Source organism: Hyla sarda, chromosome 3, assembly GCF_029499605.1.
Source record: "Hyla sarda isolate aHylSar1 chromosome 3, aHylSar1.hap1, whole genome shotgun sequence".
Taxonomy (NCBI): Eukaryota; Metazoa; Chordata; class Amphibia; order Anura; family Hylidae; genus Hyla; species Hyla sarda.
The window spans coordinates 348,940,370-348,961,617 of NC_079191.1; the positions used below are offsets into that span (position 1 = coordinate 348,940,370).

Below are 21,248 nucleotides of genomic sequence, written 5' to 3' on the forward strand. Positions count from 1 at the left end.
TGCAATTTCCACACAAATGAAAAAATTGCAGAAAAAACACAAGATGCAGGAAATTGCACTGGCGTTTATTCATGCATTTTTTTTTCAACCCAAAAAACGCAGAACAAAAAAACAAGTAGAAACTCAGCCTCTCAGAATTTAAATGTATTTACATATTTTTTATTTTTATACTCTAGATCTGTGTCAAGGCAAAAAAACACACAGTATCAAGAGCATTTTCAGAATAGGCTGGAAATACAGTTATTATCTAACTTATTACAGTTACAGTTATTATCTAACTTATTACCTAACTTCTTTTTTTAATTCTTTTAATGTTATTATTTTTTCTATTTAATTACAAATTTGATCAAATTTAACAATACATAAATAAAATTACATAATTATTACAATGTTCTCCCTCTTATCGGGCAAAGATAAGGTAAAAAAAAACAAAAAAAACTAAACATCTTTACACCTAACATACACCGTAATACTGGAGAAGAGGCCATTGGTTATGATAGGTGTTTGAGGAACAATTACTAATCTATGTTGTTTTCATTAAAGGGGTACTCCACTGGAAAACATATTCTTTTAAATCAATTGGCGCCAAAAAGTTAAACAGATTTGTAAATTATTTAAAAAAAAAAAAATAATCCCAATCCTTTCCGTATTTATCAGCTGCTGTATACTACAGAGGAAGTTCTTTTCTTTTTGAATTTCCTTTCTGTCTGACAACATGCTCTCTGCTGACACCTCTGTCCATTTTGACTTGTCCAGAGTAGGAGCAAATCCCCATAGCAAACCTATCTTGCTCTGGACAGTTCCTAACACGGACAGAGCTGTCTGCAGAGAGCATGTTGTCAGACAGAAAGGAAATTAAAAAAGAAAAGAACTTCCTCTGTAGTATACATCATCTATAAAGTACTGGAAGTATTGTGATTTTTTAATAGAAGTAATTTACAAATCTGTTTAACTTTCTGACACCAGTTGATTTAAAAGAAAATGTTTTCCAGTGGAGTACCCCTTAAACTTATTAGGAGGAAGCCTTATCTGAGGTTGGCTCCATCCCTTTTCCTCATAAGGGTTATATTCTACACAGGGCTCCCCATCCTGCACATGCAAACTAAGCATGCGGAGAAATAGATATACTGGGCACCAGGCTTAGAACCTAGTGACTGACAAAAAAAAGTGAAGTTTCACAAATCCATAAAATGCTCAGATTTTAGGGTTTTATATTTCAGCTGCAACACCCAGATTCTGTGTGATTAATTTGGACTTTACTTAGATTGACATTATTCTTTATGGTTATCTAACTTCAACATGGACTCTAAAAGGCTGTCATATATGGAACCCATTGGGTCAGGCTCATATAACAGAACTTTAAATCCACACCATATCACTGCCCCCTTGCCATCTGTCTACCAGTTTTCCATTTGGTTGCTTCTTTACTCTCAATGGTAATAAGCGGTAAGTTATTTATACATTTGATACTATGGATTGATAACGCCAGTTTTATTAAAATGTAGCTTTTAAGCTAGGAAAGTTTTGGGACCTCTGCTCTATCGCAATAGCATTTTGGTGTAATAATAATATCATGTTGCTGGTATAGGGGTACTATTACATTTCTTCCAACATTGCATTTGTTTGGCCAGGAAATAGCACCAGGTCTAAAAGCCACTTAGAGACAAGCAGTCAAAACAATAATCAGATTTCAGCGCCATTTGCTATTTGTCAGTAGTCAGATTTCCCAAAGCCAGAGTTCACGAATAAAATGTGGGCATAATACTTATTTTCGTCAGATGCATTTCATTTAGATATGATATAAAAAATATTTCAAACAGGAAATTAGCAAAATAATACAATTCTACCTATACCTGTGCGTTTGCTGATACTTTTCACATATTTTACAATATAATTAAAACCATGTTTTCAGTGGAAACAAGTTCTTTTCTGATGCCAGCAGTCTAAGGGGAGCAACCAGGGCAGTGCTGAGACCCCCTTCGATTGTTCAATATGGCCGGGTGACGTGAACGGGAGCACGCCTTATTTCCACGCTTCATGCTCAGTATGTCTGACCGCAGAATAAGGACTCCAATGTCTATATATATAAAGAGAAGGCCTGACTCACTCACTCATCAACGGCCAGCCTAAACCCTTAGACCTAGAAAGCTTTTTTTAATTCAACCCTTAAGGGGGTGAAAAAGGGGTTGAAAGTTTGTATGGAAGTCCGTCATATTTGAAGCTAGAAGCATGAAACTTTTTTTTAAGGCTAACAATTAGAGATAATGAAACACGTGTTTTAACATTTTCTAAAATTCCTCCCCTGAAGGGGTGAAACGGAGGTTTAAAGTTTGTATGAATTAAGATTAGGTTTATTTTTTAATTAAAAAATTTGCACCATTACTCTTAAAATAAAATAAAAACGTCTGTCTATATCTGTATTTACGTAATAATAATCCTCCGAAAAATTCAAAACTTGCACACGCTGCACCCGGACAGTGTATAAGCAGCGTGAGAGGGCGGGCCACCTCATTATAAATGCGACATGCACGTGCTGCACCTGGACAGAGTATAAGCCGCGCGAGAAGGCGGGTTCCCCCTTTTTCTTTATTCTGACTATAATTTTCCTTTAGTTTGGTATCTATCCCAATGAATGTACAATTGTTGAAAATAGATAGGACTACGGTGCCCCACAACAGCAGATGTAATGTTTGTTAGAATTCGGGTTGTTTGGATGCCCGTAGACTTTACCCAGAGTGGCCTCATTACTATAGAATCGTAAAAAGTAGATCTATGTTACCCCAAATTTAAAGCGAGTGAAGCCGCGGGCAAAAGCTAGTAGTTTATAGAGACAGACTGAGCACTGAGCCATGGAGTGAAGTGTCTCCTGACCGATCTAAAATTTTGTGGATTCCGCTGAGAGAATTGACATCGGAATTTCTGGGGCAGATGTTTCCACCGTGTGCACAGCAGCAGAATCCAATTGAATGCAACTGGACTCTGCTGCAATGGAATTTCCGTGCGCAATCCGGTGAAAATTAGGCCGTGTGAACGAGGCCCTAAGGCGTTCAACAAGTTATGTAATGAAATGTCTATGAATTTACCCATGTAGCTGATATTTTCTAGATTTGATTCCTACCTGACCTAAAATGTTCACAGTTGAAGCATGGTATAGCTCTGCAAGGCTGCAATTACGTTGCTTGTACAGTAGTTTGGCCTGAAAATGTAAATCTTATGGACCTTATGAAAATGGAAGTATTATGTAGTCTAATAAAAATCGAAATGGTGGAATACTCCATTTCGTACCTGGTATGAAAATTCTGAATGTTCACATTGCGGTAGGGGGCAGTCTTCCGTTGGCACCATAAAAGTAATCCTTCTTTTGCAGAGGTTTCTAAAAACAAAATACATGGCTAGTTAACCTATAAAGTCCCTACCCCTGTTGTATGTTCAAGATATCAGTAAAAAAGATGGAGGTTTGTATATAAATATGAACACCTACAGGTGCATAAAGCGCACAAAAAATACCTCCAAACAAGAGTACATTTTATTGTAATGACAATTCTTTATTGGTATATGAAAAAACAACATTTAAAAACATACATATGGAATCAAACATGAAAGAAAAAAAATACATGGATACTGGGATGGAAAAGTCCTGGTATTGTACACAGCTGTATATCTGTATTCAAGTTATGCTACAAAGGATAAATATAAGTAAAAATGCAGTAAAGAGTCGTGTCTTAAGCACAGATTACAAGGGCAACAACTCCTAAAAAGAGCAGGAGTAAAAATACCCCATCCGGATAAGTCACAGGACAGGCAAAACAACTAATATCAAGGTAAAGTGCGATAGCGCAACCTGATAGAGCTTGCTATTGAATATGGAGATAACAAAATGTGAAAACACTACAATTTAACTTTGTCACAGCAGTTCTAGAACTATTAATTTGATATCCTAGAATATGTGACATTTTTATCTATTCAGCTAATTGTATAAGTTTCTCTCTGACAAATAATTCAAAATGGATGCATCTGATTAGACAGAAAAATGTAGTCCAGTGTTCCAAAATTGGTTAAAACGTCTTGCTTTTTATTTGATCCATTAAAAGGGCAAAAGTACATACAGTGTTAGAGGGGTACTCCGATGCTCCAGCGTACTGAACATTTTGTTCAAAACGCTTGGAGCTGGAGGCCACTCCCCTCAATTCATGTCTGTGGGAGGGGCATGTTGACTGACACGCCCCTCCAATAGAAATTAATGGAGGAGGGGGAGTGGCCATGTTGTCACGACCACTGCCGCAGGAACCAGGCGTTTGTTTAGTACGCTGAGTGCTGAAGGAGATTGTGCGCTTGGGGTGTCAGCAGCGGGACCCCCGCTATCAGACATCTTATCCCTTATCCTCTGAATAGAGGATAAGATATCTAGGGGTGGAGTACCCCTTTAAGCAGGAAAACATAGCAGCTTGATGCATTTTGTGGTTGCCCACTTTATCATAAGCCATTGAATTAGATAGTATAAATAAAAAAGAAAAATATCTAAAAGTCTTTTGGAACAACAAAAGAAAGGAAGCTAAACAAAACATAGAAACCCACGAACCTTCTACTGATATATCCTGGATAGCAAAACGAAGGATGATTGTCCAGATCATACCAAGTGTCATTTTTACATTTCCATCAACAATTTCTAGAGAATAAACAAAATTAGAGCATCATTACTTTAAATGATCAAGGAGCTTTAATAACCAATATATGAAGATGTACATACACTAATATGGTCCCCAAACCTAGGACTGTAGCCACAGTGGGTACTAAATAGGGAAACACAATGAAACGGAAAAAAGCTGAATGTAAACAAGCCTGGCTTACCAGACCTAAGCATGGGTAACACTCTTACTGACTGACTGGTAAATGAGCAAATAAGCTGAAAGCAAATATATCCCCATATATCCCCTATTATATCTCCTTACTATATCTCATTAAGGATTTGGACATTTGGGATATATATAGAGAGGAAAAGAAGCGGCTGCAGCACACCAGAGTTTCATGCTGCAGCCGCTTCTTTTCCTCTGCAAATTTTTGGACCTAGGAGCAGGGTTCCTGAGACTGCTTGCACCCACAGATTTTTTTTCCTCCTGAGAGTGCTTTTCTTCATATATATATATATATATATATATATATATATATATATATGCCACTGACTCCATTTAACAACATAGCCAACTATACTTTTCAATACTGTTGAGGCAAACGTGTTATTACCCAAGTGTATGCCAAAAGGTCCCTTGTTCGGTTACTAATAGCCTATAAACACATTGAACATGTATGCTGGGTGAAGTTCCTGGAATAAAAGCCTAACCTACAGACAAAATGTGGTGTGAACCCTAGATTAACTTCAATGGGGTCTGCTGCAGAATTTCTGCAGCCGAAACTCCACTGCAGAAAATCTGCCGTGGAGAGCCAGCCGGGATTCAAACTTGCAGTGGGAAACACATTACTATCTTGCAAAATAAATCCAACCTTGTGGACAGACCCTAAAGGAAGATCTTATACTTCTTCCTCCTGCTGGATCCACTCTGGTGTTGAGAAAATTATGCAGATTTTCTGCTGCATAAAATGTGCTTTTTTTGAGCCGTTGTGAAGCTGTGTCCTTAGGCTATTTAAAACTACTAACTACTCTATGTTTGGGGCATACATAGGTTTATTGGCCGAGCAGTATACAGATATATACCAGGGTATATCTCTCCCATGTCCATTGGGTTCAATAGACTGAAAGTAGTCTAATAGTGACTACTTTCAGCCCATTTCCAAAGAAAAAAGGTTAGAAATGGACTGAAAGTTGTCACAAGTAGACTACCTTTGGTTTATTGAACTTAAAGGGGTACTCTGCTGCTCAACGTTTGGAACAAACGCCCCCTCCCATAGACTTGCATTGAGGTTGTGGGGCGTGATGTCATAAGGGGGCGGGGCTATGACATCACAAGCTCCGGGCACCGGCTCCCTTTCATAGGCATGGCACGGATACATTGGTATACAGTATGTTACCGTACTGCTCTCCCAACAAATATACAAATTCCCCAAACATAAGCTAGTTAGATGTGAGCCTAACTGAGTTTTCAAATGTCAGAATCTATCATGTGCTTCCCATCATACATGGATTGTCCGTGAGTTATCCATGTTGCTATTTATACCTGCTGGGTTCATTGAATTGGGTGACTCCATTATACGCTCCTTTTTATTACTTGTATCTTATCTTCCTAACCAACCCTTTTTTATAGTCCAGAACCAATAAAGTCTTTTCATAAACTAGTCTTAGGCCCCATTCATACTGAAATTTCCAAGCAGAATCCGGTGGAAAAATTCAGCTCGGAAATTCTGCTACATGAAGTTAATATTGTGGTGCAAAGCAGATTTTCCATAGTGGGAATTAAGCATTCCAGGTTCTGCCAGAAATCTGAAAATAAAAATGTAATTGCGGAATTCCATGGCAGAGTCCCATTAAAGACAGTTCTGCTACCAGCTTGGTAGAACAGATTCTGGGCAGATGCATGGAAATTCCATTGGTGAATGGGACCTCAGGGTACGGTATATATCTTTGAGTGTGCCGACAATATACATGCTGTCTTCTACCTTTCCACACAAGACGCACTACATTTACTCGTCCAGAAAGGCAATATCTACTATTTTACATGTTAGTCCATACTGGCCAATAAAATCATTTCCAATGGCCAATACAACATGATCAATGTCACCGGGCAAAGGCAAAAGGCAACTATCTTTTTTGCAATATTCTGGCAACACTCCGAGAATATTCTTTCCTGAAAGACAATTTGCATTTCTCCTCCTAAAAAAGCTGCAGATAAAAGAGGAAATTACCTTCTGCTCCAATTGACACCAACTTCACTCCTTTACTGGCAATGTAGTCCAAAGCTTTGTTGACATTAGCAATCTTATGGAAACGCATTTTTCCACGGTCTGGTTTTGGCAGTCTCTCACCTGTGGAAAGTAAGTAAAGCAGTGCCATTAAAGGGGTACTCCGGCCCCAAGACATCTTATCCCCTATCCAAAGGATAGGGGATAAGATGTCTAATCGCGGGGGTCCTGCCGCTGGGGACCCCCGCAATCTGGCATGCAGCACTCACCTGTGAGCACTGCAGGAAGCTTTGGAGGCTCTCAGTCTTATGCCTCCCGACCACGGGGACGGAGTATCGTGACGTCACGACTCTGCCCCCGTGTGACGTCACGCCCCCACCCCCTCAATGCAAGTCTATGGGAGGGAGCGGGGGCGTGACGTCACACGGGGGCGGAGTTGTGACGTCACAATACTCCCTCCCCGTGGTAAGAGGCATAAGACTGAGAGCCTCCAACGCTTCCGGCAGTACTTACAGATGGGTGCTGCATGCTAGATTGCGGGGGTCCCCAGCAGCGGGACCCCCGCGATCAGGCATCTTATCCCTTATCCTTTGGATAGGGGATAAGATGTCTTGGGGCCAGAGTACCCCTTTAAACACCATTATATCTTATACCATGCGGCCAATCTATATAGTAAATAGGAAAAATGTTATTCCTTGTCCAGAAAAAACACTTTGGGTGAGACTTATCACTGAGTTGTTTTGTATGCCATTTTTCAAGTCACTTTTGTTGCTTTTTTTGGCGGACATGCACATTGTTTATCATATAGTTTCACGATGTCTGATAAATAATGTACAAGTCCACCAAAACTAACAAAATTACTTCACAACACCATTTCTCACTTTGTAAAGCAGATTTCAAGAGCAGCAAGTTACCAGTTCTTTTTCTGGCAGTTTTTGGGATATCTGCCACTGAAGTTTTTGAGCCAAAGCCAGAAGTGTATTCAAAAGGTATAGGACGTATAAAGGAAGGACTTACACTTCTCCTCCCTTATGGATCTACTTCTGACTTTGGCTGCAGTGGCAGTATTCCAAAAACTGTCAGAAAAAAAAACAAAAAAGTGGAAACTTAGCCTAAGGGTGGTCTATGTTTGCAGGTTTTTTCTTTTTAACAATTGCGTTGTAATTTTGCATATTTTTATTGCAAATGATAAATTAATGACCACTACAAGTAAAGTAGCCTACAAAGACAAGTCTTCCGAAATCACTTATATTGTAAGTAAAAAAAAAATACACAAAAAATACGCAAACATTTTTTTTTTTTTGCAAAAAAAGACCAATAGTTAAAAAAGATTCATAAATCTTTCTCTTTGATTTTTGCTTGAAAAAAAAATGGTACTAGGGGATAAGATATTTGAATGTGAGGGTCTTGCCGCTGGGACCCAACACAATCTCCATGCAGCAAGCTGGGTTTCCGAGAAGATGTGATGTCACACCACGCCCCTCGCCACCTAACATGAATGGAAGGGGGCATGGTGTGATGTCATATCTCCATCTCAGAAACCCAGCATTTCTGAAACTGGAGTAGCATCTGGCAAATAATGAGGGGTGCTGCAAGGAGAATGTGGGCGTCACAGTGGCGGGACCCCTGCAATCAAACATCTTATTGCCGATCTATTGATGTCCTGGGGCGGAATACTCCTTTAAGTAAAACTGGACAAAATAATTGATGACTATATTTCTCACAGTTCTATTTTGCATTCAGTCATCAGATTACAGCTGGCAACAGGTGACCTGAAATGACACCGAACACTTCATCTAAATTATCTCATGTGTCATATCCTTGGTGGAATTTGTTGTACGACCATTTCGATTAAACCAGAACAAAGCTACAAATAGACAAATAAATAGCCGGAATTACGTGCTAGATCAGAGATGAATTGTTATATCTTGGACAATTGTTGGCAGATGGCAGAAGTATTGAAATGAAAAGAAGCAAACCTGAGATGACTTCAAGTAGGAGCATTAATTTTAGGCCATTTCTGAAATCCTCCTCAATGTTCTCAATCTCTGTGCCTGCTTTTCGTAAATGTGAATTACACCAAGCTGTAAAAGTCTGCAAAAATATAGAAAAAAATTATATTGTAGTTTAGATTAGGTTCATAAACTAGAAAAGAATGTATGTCTGACCATAATTGTGTAGACAAACAAAATGTTCTTACGATATATGACCAAGTGACTGGCCCAAGACCTATGGATGAGCAAGCATCCATCTGAGCCTGGATGTCTGGATGAATGAGCATCCTTCTGTCCCCAGCTGTGTAAATGGGGGTATACTTGGCCCTAAATATCTGGGCTACACCAGATCCTGAGTAAGTATATGTATGCCCCACTGTAGATCTGTGTACAAATTATCCAGTCTGTGTGGTCCAGTGTGACTGCCCCCTGACCAAAGTTGTGTCCTAGATATGGAGCTGAGCAATTGTACTGTTCATGTATGGATGATTGATCTTGTTTTGTCGATCCAATTCATGATCTGGCTTAAAAACAAACAATAAATACTCCAAAACTGCACATAAACAAACAATATGTTTCATAAATGGGACCAGACTGCCACCAACTGCAAAAACACAATTGGACCCCCAACAAATACTAAAATGAGGGTCTGTGGTCCCTATTATGGACTATGGACTGAGATGAGTGTCATCTGTTTTAGTATTTGGAACCAAAGGATGTCATAAAGATTCTATGTTTTATGTATTTCTATATGTTGTGTTAGTTGGTCATGCTACAGCACAGACTTCGTTTTTCCCCAGACTGGTGACATTTAGTGATATGATCATGTGATGCTTTCCCAGCATTCCTAGCACTGATAATATTCCAGTTTTTATTCAGAAACAAGTGCAGAAGACCACCACATTACAGTTTGCAGCACATTTAAGCAAGGGGTAGAGGACAGGTAGAGGGTATATATATGGAGAAGAATGTATAAAAATGAGAAATACAGTAAAGGACACTTTTTCTTCAAATTTTCAGATAACCCCATAAGACCTTGTTCACACAGTGTAGTTTTTGATGCTTTGGGAAATCATATCCTATTGTTACGCCTAGCGCTCCGGGTCCCCGCTCCTCCCCGGAGCGCTTACGGCGTCTCTCTCTCCGCAGCGCCCCGGTCGGTCCCGCTGACCGGGAGCGCTGCACTGTCATGGCCGTCGGGGATGCGATTCGCACAGCGGGACGCGCCCGCTCGCGAATCGCATCCCAGGTCACTTACCCGTCCCGGTCCCCTGCTGTCATGTGCTGGCGCGCGCGGCTCCGCTCTCTAGGGCGCACGCGTGCCAGCTCCCTGAGACTTAAAGGGCCAGTGCACCAGTGATCGGTGCCTGGCCCAATTAGCTTGATTGACTTCCACCTGCTCCCAGACTATATCTGTTCTCTGTCCCTGCACTTCCCTGCCGGATCTTGTTGCCTTAGAGCCTAGTGAAAGCGTTACTGTGTTTATCCATACCGTGTACTTGACCTCCTGCTTGCCTTATTGACTACGATTCTTGCTGCCTGCCCCGACCTTCTGCTACGTCCGACCTTGCTTTGTCTACTCCCTTGTACCGCGCCTATCTTCAGCAGTCAGAGAGGTTGAGCCGTTGCTAGTGGATACGACCTGGTCACTACCGCCGCCGCAAGACCATCCCGCTTTGCGGCGGGCTCTGGTGAACACCAGTAGTGACTTAGAACCGGTCCACTAGCACGGTCCTCGCCAATCCCTCTCTGGCACAGAGGATCCACCTCCTACCAGCCGGGATCGTGACAGTAGATCCGGCCATGGATCCCGCTGAGGTTCCCCTGCCAGCTATCTCTGATCTCACCACGGTGGTCGCCCAGCAATCCCGACAGATCGCCCATCTAACCCACCAGCTCTCGGAGGTGTCCACCATGGTGCAACAACTTCAGTCGCAACTTCTGCCTCTGCTACAGCAGCAACCATCTCCTCCGCCAGCTCCTGCACCCCTTCCGCAGCGAGTGGCCACTCCTAGCCTCCGCTTGTCCCTGCCGGACAAATTTGATGGGGACTCTAAGTTTTGCCGTGGCTTTCTTTCGCAATGTTCCCTGCACTTGGAGATGATGTCGGACCAGTTTCCTACTGAAAGGTCTAAGGTGGCTTTCGTAGTCAGCCTTCTGTCCGGAAAAGCCCTGTCATGGGCCACACCGCTCTGGGACCGCGATGACCCCGTCACTGCCTCTGTACACTCCTTCTTCTCGGAAATTCGAAGTGTCTTTGAGGAACCTGCCCGAGCCTCTTCTGCTGAGACTGCCCTGCTGAACCTGGTCCAGGGTAATTCTTCCGTTGGCGAGTACGCCATACAATTCCGTACTCTTGCTTCTGAACTATCCTGGAATAATGAGGCCCTCTGCGTGACCTTTAAAAAAGGCCTATCCAGCAACATTAAAGATATTCTGGCCGCACGAGAAATTCCTGCTAACCTGCATGAACTCATTCATCTAGCCACTCGCATTGACATGCATTTTTCTGAGAGACATCAAGAGCTCCGCCAGGAAAAAGACTTAGATCTCTGGGCACCTCTCCCACAGTCTCCGTTGCAATCTATGCCTAGGCCTCCCGCCGAGGAGGCCATGCAAGTGGATCGGTCTCGCCTGACCCAGGAGGAGAGGAATCGCCGTAGGGAAGGAAATCTTTGTCTGTACTGTGCCAGTACCGAACATTTCTTGGTGGATTGCCCTATCCGTCCTCCACGTCTGGGAAACGCACGCTCGCACCCAGCTCTCGTGGGTGTGGCGTCTCTTGATTCTAAGTCGGCTTCTCCACGTCTCACGGTGCCCGTGCGGATTTCCCCTTCAGCCAACTCCTCCCTCTCAGCCGTGGCCTGCCTGGACTCTGGTGCCTCTGGGAATTTTATTCGTGAGTCCTTGGTGAATAAATTCCGCATCCCGGTGACCCGTCTCGTCAAGCCACTCTACATTTCCGCGGTCAACGGAGTCAGGTTGGATTGCACCGTGCGTTACCGCACGGAGCCCCTCCTAATGTGCATCAGACCTCATCACGAAAAAATTGAGTTTTTGGTCCTCTCCAATTGCACTTCCGAAATTCTCCTTGGACTACCCTGGCTTCAACACCATTCCCCAACCCTGGATTGGTCCACAGGGGAGATCAAGAGCTGGGGTTCCTCTTGTTTCAAGGACTGCCTTAAACCGGTTCCCAGTACTCCCTGCCGTGACCCTGTGGTTCCCCCTGTAACCGGTCTGCCGTCCTGCCATAAGAAGTGCCTCTCCCCCCCTCCCAGTCCAGTCAGGCAAGCCTCGGTGCCTCCCCATGGCCCCCGTCCTGGTGTCACACTGCCCCGTGCCAGGCCTCGCCCTCTGCCCTCCCTCCCCATTCCCACTCCTGCGGTACTGCCTGCCGTTGAGGAAACCCTCCATTCTTTCCCGGTCTCCTCATCCCAGGGGAGGCAGTTACCGGACAAAGAGAAGGGGAGACCTAAGGGGGGGGGTACTGTTACGCCTAGCGCTCCGGGTCCCCGCTCCTCCCCGGAGCGCTTACGGCGTCTCTCTCTCCGCAGCGCCCCGGTCGGTCCCGCTGACCGGGAGCGCTGCACTGTCATGGCCGTCGGGGATGCGATTCGCACAGCGGGACGCGCCCGCTCGCGAATCGCATCCCAGGTCACTTACCCGTCCCGGTCCCCTGCTGTCATGTGCTGGCGCGCGCGGCTCCGCTCTCTAGGGCGCGCGCGCGCCAGCTCCCTGAGACTTAAAGGGCCAGTGCACCAGTGATTGGTGCCTGGCCCAATTAGCTTGATTGACTTCCACCTGCTCCCAGACTATATCTGTTCTCTGTCCCTGCACTTCCCTGCCGGATCTTGTTGCCTTAGAGCCTAGTGAAAGCGTTACTGTGTTTATCCATACCGTGTACTTGACCTCCTGCTTGCCTTATTGACTACGATTCTTGCTGCCTGCCCCGACCTTCTGCTACGTCCGACCTTGCTTTGTCTACTCCCTTGTACCGCACCTATCTTCAGCAGTCAGAGAGGTTGAGCCGTTGCTAGTGGATACGACCTGGTCACTACCGCCGCAGCAAGACCATCCCGCTTTGCGGCGGGCTCTGGTGAACACCAGTAGTGACTTAGAACCGGTCCACTAGCACGGTCCTCGCCAATCCCTCTCTGGCACAGAGGATCCACCTCCTACCAGCCGGGATCGTGACACCTATATCCTATAAAGGTGTGACATTGTATCACGGTACATAAAAGAAGACTGCATACATCTATATTAAAATACAGGATATATTGTACTACCAGCGGTGACTCAAGGGAACTACAAGTCACAGCATGTGCACTCCACGTGCAGATAAACATGAGAACTACAAACTGCCTAGGATATAGCATTAAAGGGGTACTTGGGTGGAAAACTATATATATATATTTATTTATTTATTTATTTATTTTTATCAACTGGTGCCAGAAAGTTAAACAGATTTGTAAATTACTTCTATTAAAAAATATTAATCCTTCCAGTTTATCAGCTGCTGTATGTTTCACAGGAAGTTCTTTTCTTTTTTAATTTCTTTTCTGCCTGACCACAGTGCTCTCTGCTGACACCTTTGTCCATGTCAGGAACTGTCCAGAGTAGGAGCAAATCCCCATAGTAAACCTATCCTGCTCTTGGCAGTTTCTGACATGGACAGAGGTGTCAGCAGAGAGCACTGTGGTGCCAAAAAGAAACGAACTTCCTCTGTAACATACAGCAGCTGATAAGTACTGAAAGGGGGAAGAATTTTATATAGAAGTAATTTACAAATTTATTTAACTTTCCGGCACAAATGTTTTCTACCGGAGTACCCCTTTAAACTGCTTAGAATCCTGTAGAAAGTAATGACAGCTACTCCAATGCGCACGCAGTTTACTGCCATCTCGCAGTAAATTTTACTACACCGGCTCTAGCAGTGGCTTCACTGACTCACCCCTGCAATCTGTATGAATAGCACCTACACAGGACTTCAGAAGTGCTCGGAGGGCTCTACATTGTTACTAAAAGAAGGAGGGGGTGGTAAAAGGAAGCAGGAAGAGGGGACCCAGCCCGTGGCACTTCAGTGCCATGCCTCTTTGACTTTTAACACGGATGGTCAAAAGCATTTTCTTATGTACGGCAGTCATGGACAAACAAAGTAAAAGTATTGCTACTCTCTCTCTTAAAAATAAGGTTAAAAAAAACCCTAAGATTTCAGTATGCCAGATACCAAGTGAATGTATACTGTACAGAGCCCCCATAAGACCTTGTTTACATGGGAAAGTTTTTGATGCTTTGGGAAAACATGGATTTGCATGAGCTACTTATATTTTATCATTTTCTTTCATGATATTTTATTCTTTTATAACTAAACAACAAATAATTTACAGTAAAAAAAAATGAAAGAAGACACTAGGAAAGTTTAGGCTAAATGTGCTAAATTTGTGAAACAAAACTGGTGTTCATAATTTCCACCAGATTTTTATGTATTTTAGTTACTTTTTTGCGCCTCATTAGACAGTTTTGTGTCAAGAAAAAAGGGCATAACAGAAGGGTATAAAACTGCTCCAAAATTTTGACACAAAATATTGTTGTAAAGTAGGTCAACCTACTTTAGAAAGATGGCATAAGACAGTGTCTAGAAAGATGCTCCAAATCTATGTAGGTTTAAATGGGCACAATCATCAAAAAATGTTTTCTAGTGCACTCCTTATGGTAAATAAAAAATATTTCTAATGCACTTTGTTTAAAAAAAAAAAAAATTACGTTTTCTATGCTTTATTTTTGTTTAAAAAAGTTGCCACTAGGTGTCTCCCTAATTGTCCAGAGCACATTTCCCCCATCTCTTGCACAGACTTTGGACTCCTGCTGTTCTGGCAGAAGTCCAAAATCAGGAAATGCAGTCTGGAGTGCTGGGGGGGGGGGGGGTGCAGCCTTAGCCAATCATAGCTTATCCCAACAACCGAACTGCTCTGGGCTGTGTGTAGCAGAGTGAGGGAAGAAATTCTCCCCTGTATGGCTTCAGATGATGTCACACCTGCTTGGTAATGCCCCTTCCCAGTCTGTGAATCTGATTGAGACGGAGCAGAAAGTACAGAGCAACATCAAGGTAGAAAACTAACAAATAATAAAAATAAAGGCAGGGTGGTTTATCATGATGGGGCAGTGAACTGGGGGATTAAAACATTTAACAAGATCATGACCGGTACTCTTTAAGCAAAGTTTATATATAAGTAATAATAAATCTTCTCCAGTATTCTTAATATTTACAATATTTTTACCTGTCTAATAGGAATATACAGTATATATATCCACGTAATATCTGTATTTAGTTTTACATAAAAAATTTGAACTGTATGTCTTCTGTTAACTGAAAATACCCATAAAGTCTTATAAATAGATATCAAAGTCCAGGCAGAGGGTATTACTCACAATGTTAAAACTACAAGATTGCACACAGTGCTTCCAGCAGGATTTACTGTACTGTGTACTTAGTTACAGAATCTCGTCCAGCAAAGCGTACCAGGGATGGATGCTTCTTAGGGAAACACCATGTAGAGAAGCAAGTGGCATTTAAATGCAAGAGAAGGCACTGGCTGAACCTTTGGGACAGAATTAAACAACACTACTTGAAAAAACAAAAAGCTATACATTTTGTAATACCTAAACTACTGCTGATAGTAAAGTGCAATAAAATAGGTGATAAACATCCATATATTTGAAACATTTTACGTACAAGAATCATTCAATATCCTGATATTCATTCTAGGATCATATTATGATTTCACTTGACAAGCCTATCCCTCTGGCAGAACAAGATGTGTAAATGCAATAACATAACATTAATAAGAAGTGTCTATTAAATTATACATCGCTATTGACAGCTTAGTGGAGCTACAAAGCTACTGTCAAAGCAATTTTTGTTTTCTGAACGCTGTTTTCATACTGCGGGGGGTCAGCCACGCCCCTCGTGACATCACGGTCATGCCCCCTCAAACCAAGTCTATGGGAGGGGGCATGACGACAGTCACGCCCCCTCCCATAGACTTGCATTGAGGGGGCGTGTTCGTGACATCAAGAAGGGGCGTGGCATACCCCTGCAGTGCGAAAACAGCATTTGGAGCATTTAGTTCTGAACGATGGCCAGTGGAGTACCCTTTTAAATGTTAATTTAAAATACAATGTCATTGTTTTAAGAGGATTTTAAAAATGCATTTTTTAGTGGATCCAGCAGAAATAAATGTATGACTAAACTGACAATTGGATGTTGAGGTGTGTCTGTGCACAATCTTACATTGTCAAATTATGTATGAACATACTTCTTTTACACACTACAGCCGATTTAACATCAAGTCGTTCATGTGGACACAAACAGGAGGACAATTGGTCAATAATTATATAGTATTTATAGTACTATTTTCCATTTATACAGGGAAATAATGTAAAGTCTAAAAATGAGACTACTTAATTTCTGTTCAGAAATCCAAGCTACTCCTTGGACATCTACTCATTTTACATGAGCACAGGGTGGAATGATAAAGAAAAAAAATCTATACTCACCTACTGCAGATCCCACCCTGGTGCTGTTCCAGTGCTCCCAGTCCCTGTGGTCCTAGTCTCTTCTGGACACACAGAAAATGTCCACTCAGGCAACCACTGTTGTTGGCTGAGCAGGCATTTCCTGTGTGTTGAGACAAGACTAGAAAGCGTTAAATGGGCTCTGTCACCAACTTTATTTTTTGATATGTTGTAGTACTTATGTACTACAACATATCTCTAATATACTTTTATTATTTTTTTTTCATTAAAAAAGTTTAATTTACATTTAAAAACCGGCCACTGAAAAAGGACTGATTTTGGGGTGGCAATCAGTCCTTTTTCAGTTAGGCTGCACTCGCTCCCTGCCTGTCAATCAGACAGGTGGGAGCGAGCGCATTGGCTCCCCGACCACTGGCTGGGAGGCCACTCCTCCCGCACATCGTTGCCGCCGCTGTCCCTGCCGCTGTCCCTGCACGCCCGCTGCTAGACTCTGCAGTAACTGCAAGTGTAATGAGGGAACGGGGTATGCGGGGCGGGGAGTGGGGGGGGAGAGGAGGGAACGGGCTAGTGCCGTAGTGGGGGGGGGGGGGGGGTAAATGGGCTAGCAAAAAAAAAAAATAGGATGGTGGGAGCTACCCTTTAAGCATCAGAAACTGGCTACGTTGGAACAGTTGACCATCCCAATTTAGTAGTGGCACTCAAAGAGTGAGGGCATTTTTTTTTTAACATAAGTAAAAAAGTTTATCTATTCTTAGTTTGAGGGCTAAATGCAAACAATATATCATAAACATCCATTTAAAGGGTCTGTCCAGTGAAAACTATTAATACAGTGAGTTTGGTCTCCTCCCGGCCTGGCAGGAGACCAAACTCATGAAGTGTTTTTCTGTACTGAGCTTGATTGACAGCTGCACAGAAAATGAAAGCAACACACATTCTCAAAGAAAGCCACACAGACTCTCTGCAGGAGAGCCTCACTGATACAACACAGACTGAAAGATGCACAGAGCCTGAGGTCTTCCATTCATCACAGCACTGCAACCATGTGAGGGCGGAAGTGGTCCCCCAGCAGGCTTCAGTGATGTCATGCCTGCTGGGAAAGGCCCACTTTCTCCTGCTGGAAAAATTGCACTATGTGAGCAAGAAGAAAGGTAAGATACATAACTTTTTATAGCTCTGAATTTTTTTAAGGGCTGGAGGGGTGTTAGGAGTAGTCAGGGGACATAGCCTCAGTTAGTTTAGAATAGTTTATTTGGTGACAGGTACTTTTTAAGTGAAAATTTATTTTTATGGTTTCTGATAGATCTGCGGTCTTCTCACACATCGTAGAACATATCTACAGTATAGTCATTTGGATGTACTGGTAGAAATGTTCTTTTACAAAAAAAAAAAAACATTATGAGGTCAAGTTACTAGCAGAGATAGATAACACCTGATATTCCTAAAGCAAAGAATCTGATCGAAAGAGGTCAGGATTACTGCAGACCTTACACACTGTAGTTATTATTAGTAATCTCATCCATTGTAATCCCTCAGACTTCATCATTTGCTAGCGGCATCTGTTGACAGATTTCATACCAGACATTTCAGCTGAATTGCAACAGTCTAGAGTCTGCTGCCCACAATAGCTGCAAAGGCAGCCTTACGTCTCTCCACTTCCAAGAGATTGTCTCATAGGACATACATGTCTACAGCCTGCCAGGAAAGGCTGACCAGTGCAGCAGTTCAATGTGATAAATGGGGACTGCCAGCAAAATCCACTTTACACATATACACGTTGCTTTTGAAATCTATCTATGTGGTGGCCCAGTATGGGAGTTGTTACCCCGTAACCTTGCTGCCCTTTCAGACAGCCTCCCTGCAGTGTCCCCTGGGCCCCCCCTGCATCTGTTCTACTGTAATTGTAAATTATCCCCTATGCTATGTATATAAAAATGTTGTATCTTTAAGAAAGGTTAACATGTGATCCTCAGTTGTCATGTGAGTTGTCATGTGATTGTTACCCAGGAGGTACCAGTGACCAGGTGACTTAAGGGTGACCAATGGGACCCCACCAGAGTCTCCCCTATAAAAGCCCTGGGAGGAGTCTCTTCTCTTCCTTAGTTCATGAGTTTTTGCTGAGGTGCAGTCGAGCATAAGAGTCTGGAGTCATAGGAGCCTCAAGTCAAGTCTGCAGTCACAAGTTACAAGTCAACAAGTAAGCTAAAGTCACAGCTTAGTCTGTCTCCAGTCAAGTCAAGTCAGTCTATTGTCAAGTCAATGTGGCCTGCACTAAATTGTCCAAAACTACTGCAAGTCCCAGAAAGCCCTTAAGGTCTCTGAAGTCACTGGTCACCTCCGTGGGCCTGGCTGAACTGTATAGACTGTTCCATCTGTCACTAAGTAAAGCTACCGTTGTCCGTAACTTGGTGTCGGAGCCATTATTGCCCCCGTGCCTAGCCCAGGATCCAGCGGTATACGTTCAGCTGGTATTGAGAATAAATCACGCCCTGGCATCACGAATACAAGGGGTTAATGCCATCTGCCCCTAGGGTAATTCTATCTGCCCTGCATCTCACACCCCATACCACAACTATTTCTATATATATATGTAATGTGCTCATCCATATTGTCAATCCGACATTATTTGTACAACAACCAGCATACTGAAGAGACTGTGTAGCCTCAAGTGAATATAAATGCCCAGACACAGCTAATATCACTAAAGTGTGCCCCTAAATCAATGTTTCCCAACCAGGGTGTCTCCAGCTGTTGCAAAGCTACAACTTCCAGCATGCTCAGACAGCCTTTGGCTGTTTGGGCATGCTGGAAGTTGTAGTTTTGCAACAGCTGAAGGCACTTTGGTTGGGAAATACTGCCCCAAATCCTCAATAACACAATATGAAACAGTTCTAACAAATTGTATATTAATCGTACCATTCGGTTGCAACAACTCATCTACACATCAGTCCTACACATCTGATTTTGCTACCCATTGACTTCAATGGGTAGGAAAATATTCAGCAGCAAATACACAGCAAAATAAGGCACGTGGGTCCCCATCAAGCTGCTGGCTTGTTTTAGGGAAGCGGCTACTTCCTGTTTCTTTGGCCTCCCTCAGACTACAATGTCCAGAATCCTTTGTTTCAAGGTGGGAGGTGACTAAGGGTGGGTTCACACCACGTTTTTCAAGTACAGTTCCCGTATACATTTTCATTATAGAAAACGTATGGAACCATATTGAAAACCGTATACATAGACAAACAATTGAAAACCGTAGGCACCCTGATGCATCCAGTTGCGTACGGTTTGCTTGCAATATGGTTAGAAACCGTATTCCAACCGCATACTTTTTTTTACATGGACGCACATGTATACGGTTCCATACGGGAAACCGTATACAGTTTTCACTTTGCACATGGGCATTTGCATCCTAATGTCCCCACCCAACACCCCTCCCATTAAAAATGGACAAAATTTTCTAAAACGTATGTTTTTTTTTTTTCTTTTATAAAAACGTATGGAACCGTATGAACTTTTAAAAATAGTATACGGTTTAAAAACGCATACGGTTTACTTTTTTCCATACGGTTCCATCCATTTTTTTGCCATATGGTTTTCTTTAGAAAAATTGATTGAAAACAGTATGGCAAAAATGTGATGTGAACGCAGCCTTACTTTCCTTCCACACATCGGCTGCATCACCCACTGCAGCACAGCCATGCTCCCTTTGATCACATGACTTGCCCAAAGTCACCTGACAAAAAACACTGACAGACTCCCTTATCACAATGACAAATTCTGATATATGATTCACTCTGAATGTCTGTGCTGTTTCAGAGAAATCAGAATTGTTACTTCGGCCGGGGCCCTGGTCTGCTGGTTCGGATTGAGGGATCCCCTGTTTCCATATGAAGTTACATCTATAATTACTCTGAAAAAGCAGAGCCGTTCAAAGTAAAACATATACAATGCATTTGGAAAGTCTTCAGACCCTTTAATTTTTTCACATTTTGGTAAAGGAGATCTCCGGGATTAAAAAAAAAGTATCCCCAATCCTAAGGATAGGAGATAAGTGTCAGAACACAGGGGGTCCCAGCAGTCTCCCACGCTCTCCTGTACAGCGCCTCAGCTCTCCTCCCAAATGGGGCGTGAAAACAAAGCTGTGGGTGACATGTCCCCCTCAATGCATGTCTATGGGAGAGCTGGTGGAAGATTGCTGGGGGGTCCTTACCTTAGGATACATTCATACTCATGTCTTTGTTGAAGCACCTTTGGCAGCGATTACAGCCTCCAGTCTTCTTGTTCACAGTTGACCTCCTGGAAGTTTCTCCCATTTTACAAAGGAAGTTTGAAGCTAAGCCAGTGTAACCATTGGGTTTTTGGTGATCTCTCTGCCCTGATTATTTATACCTTTCAATAATTATGGAGGCCACTGTGCTTTTGGGAACTTTCAGAACAGCAAAAGTTTTTGTACTCTTCTCCAGATCGGTGGCTCCAAAAGATCCTGTCTCTGAGCTCAAAAGGCAGTTCTTTCCCCCTCATGGCTTGTATTTTTTCTCTGATATGCATTGTCAGCTGTAAGACCCTACACTGACAGGACTGTGTCTTTCCAAATCATATCCAATCAACTCAGTTTATCACAGGTGACTCCAAAACTATCTCAAAGATGACTAAGTGAAATTGGAGGTCCCAGCACTAAATATCAGGTGTCACAGCAAAGTGAAGAGGTCTGAAGACTTCCCTTATGCACTATGAGGGAGATTTATGAAGGGATTTAAGCAGCTTTCTTTACTTACAAAAGTCGCACAAAAAGTCGCACTTTTGTGGGTAAGCAAAAAATGCCAATCTGCCCTACCTAAGCAATTTTCAGTTTTTGCTTTGCAG

At 42.7% G+C, this 21,248-nt stretch overlaps 1 protein-coding gene across 1 annotated transcript in view; it reads right to left on the minus strand.

The window, feature by feature from the left end:
• The window catches only part of ACTN2 (actinin alpha 2), a 108,591-nt gene that overhangs the window by 55,508 nt on the left and 31,835 nt on the right, over positions 1-21,248 (minus strand). The window contains exons 3-6 of the mRNA XM_056567533.1: positions 8,832-8,946; positions 6,856-6,975; positions 4,580-4,666; positions 3,286-3,373 (exon numbers count right to left, since the gene is read on the minus strand). Of these exons, the coding sequence (XP_056423508.1) occupies positions 3,286-3,373; positions 4,580-4,666; positions 6,856-6,975; positions 8,832-8,946 (410 nt within the window). The remainder of the gene's footprint in view (positions 1-3,285; positions 3,374-4,579; positions 4,667-6,855; positions 6,976-8,831; positions 8,947-21,248) is intronic.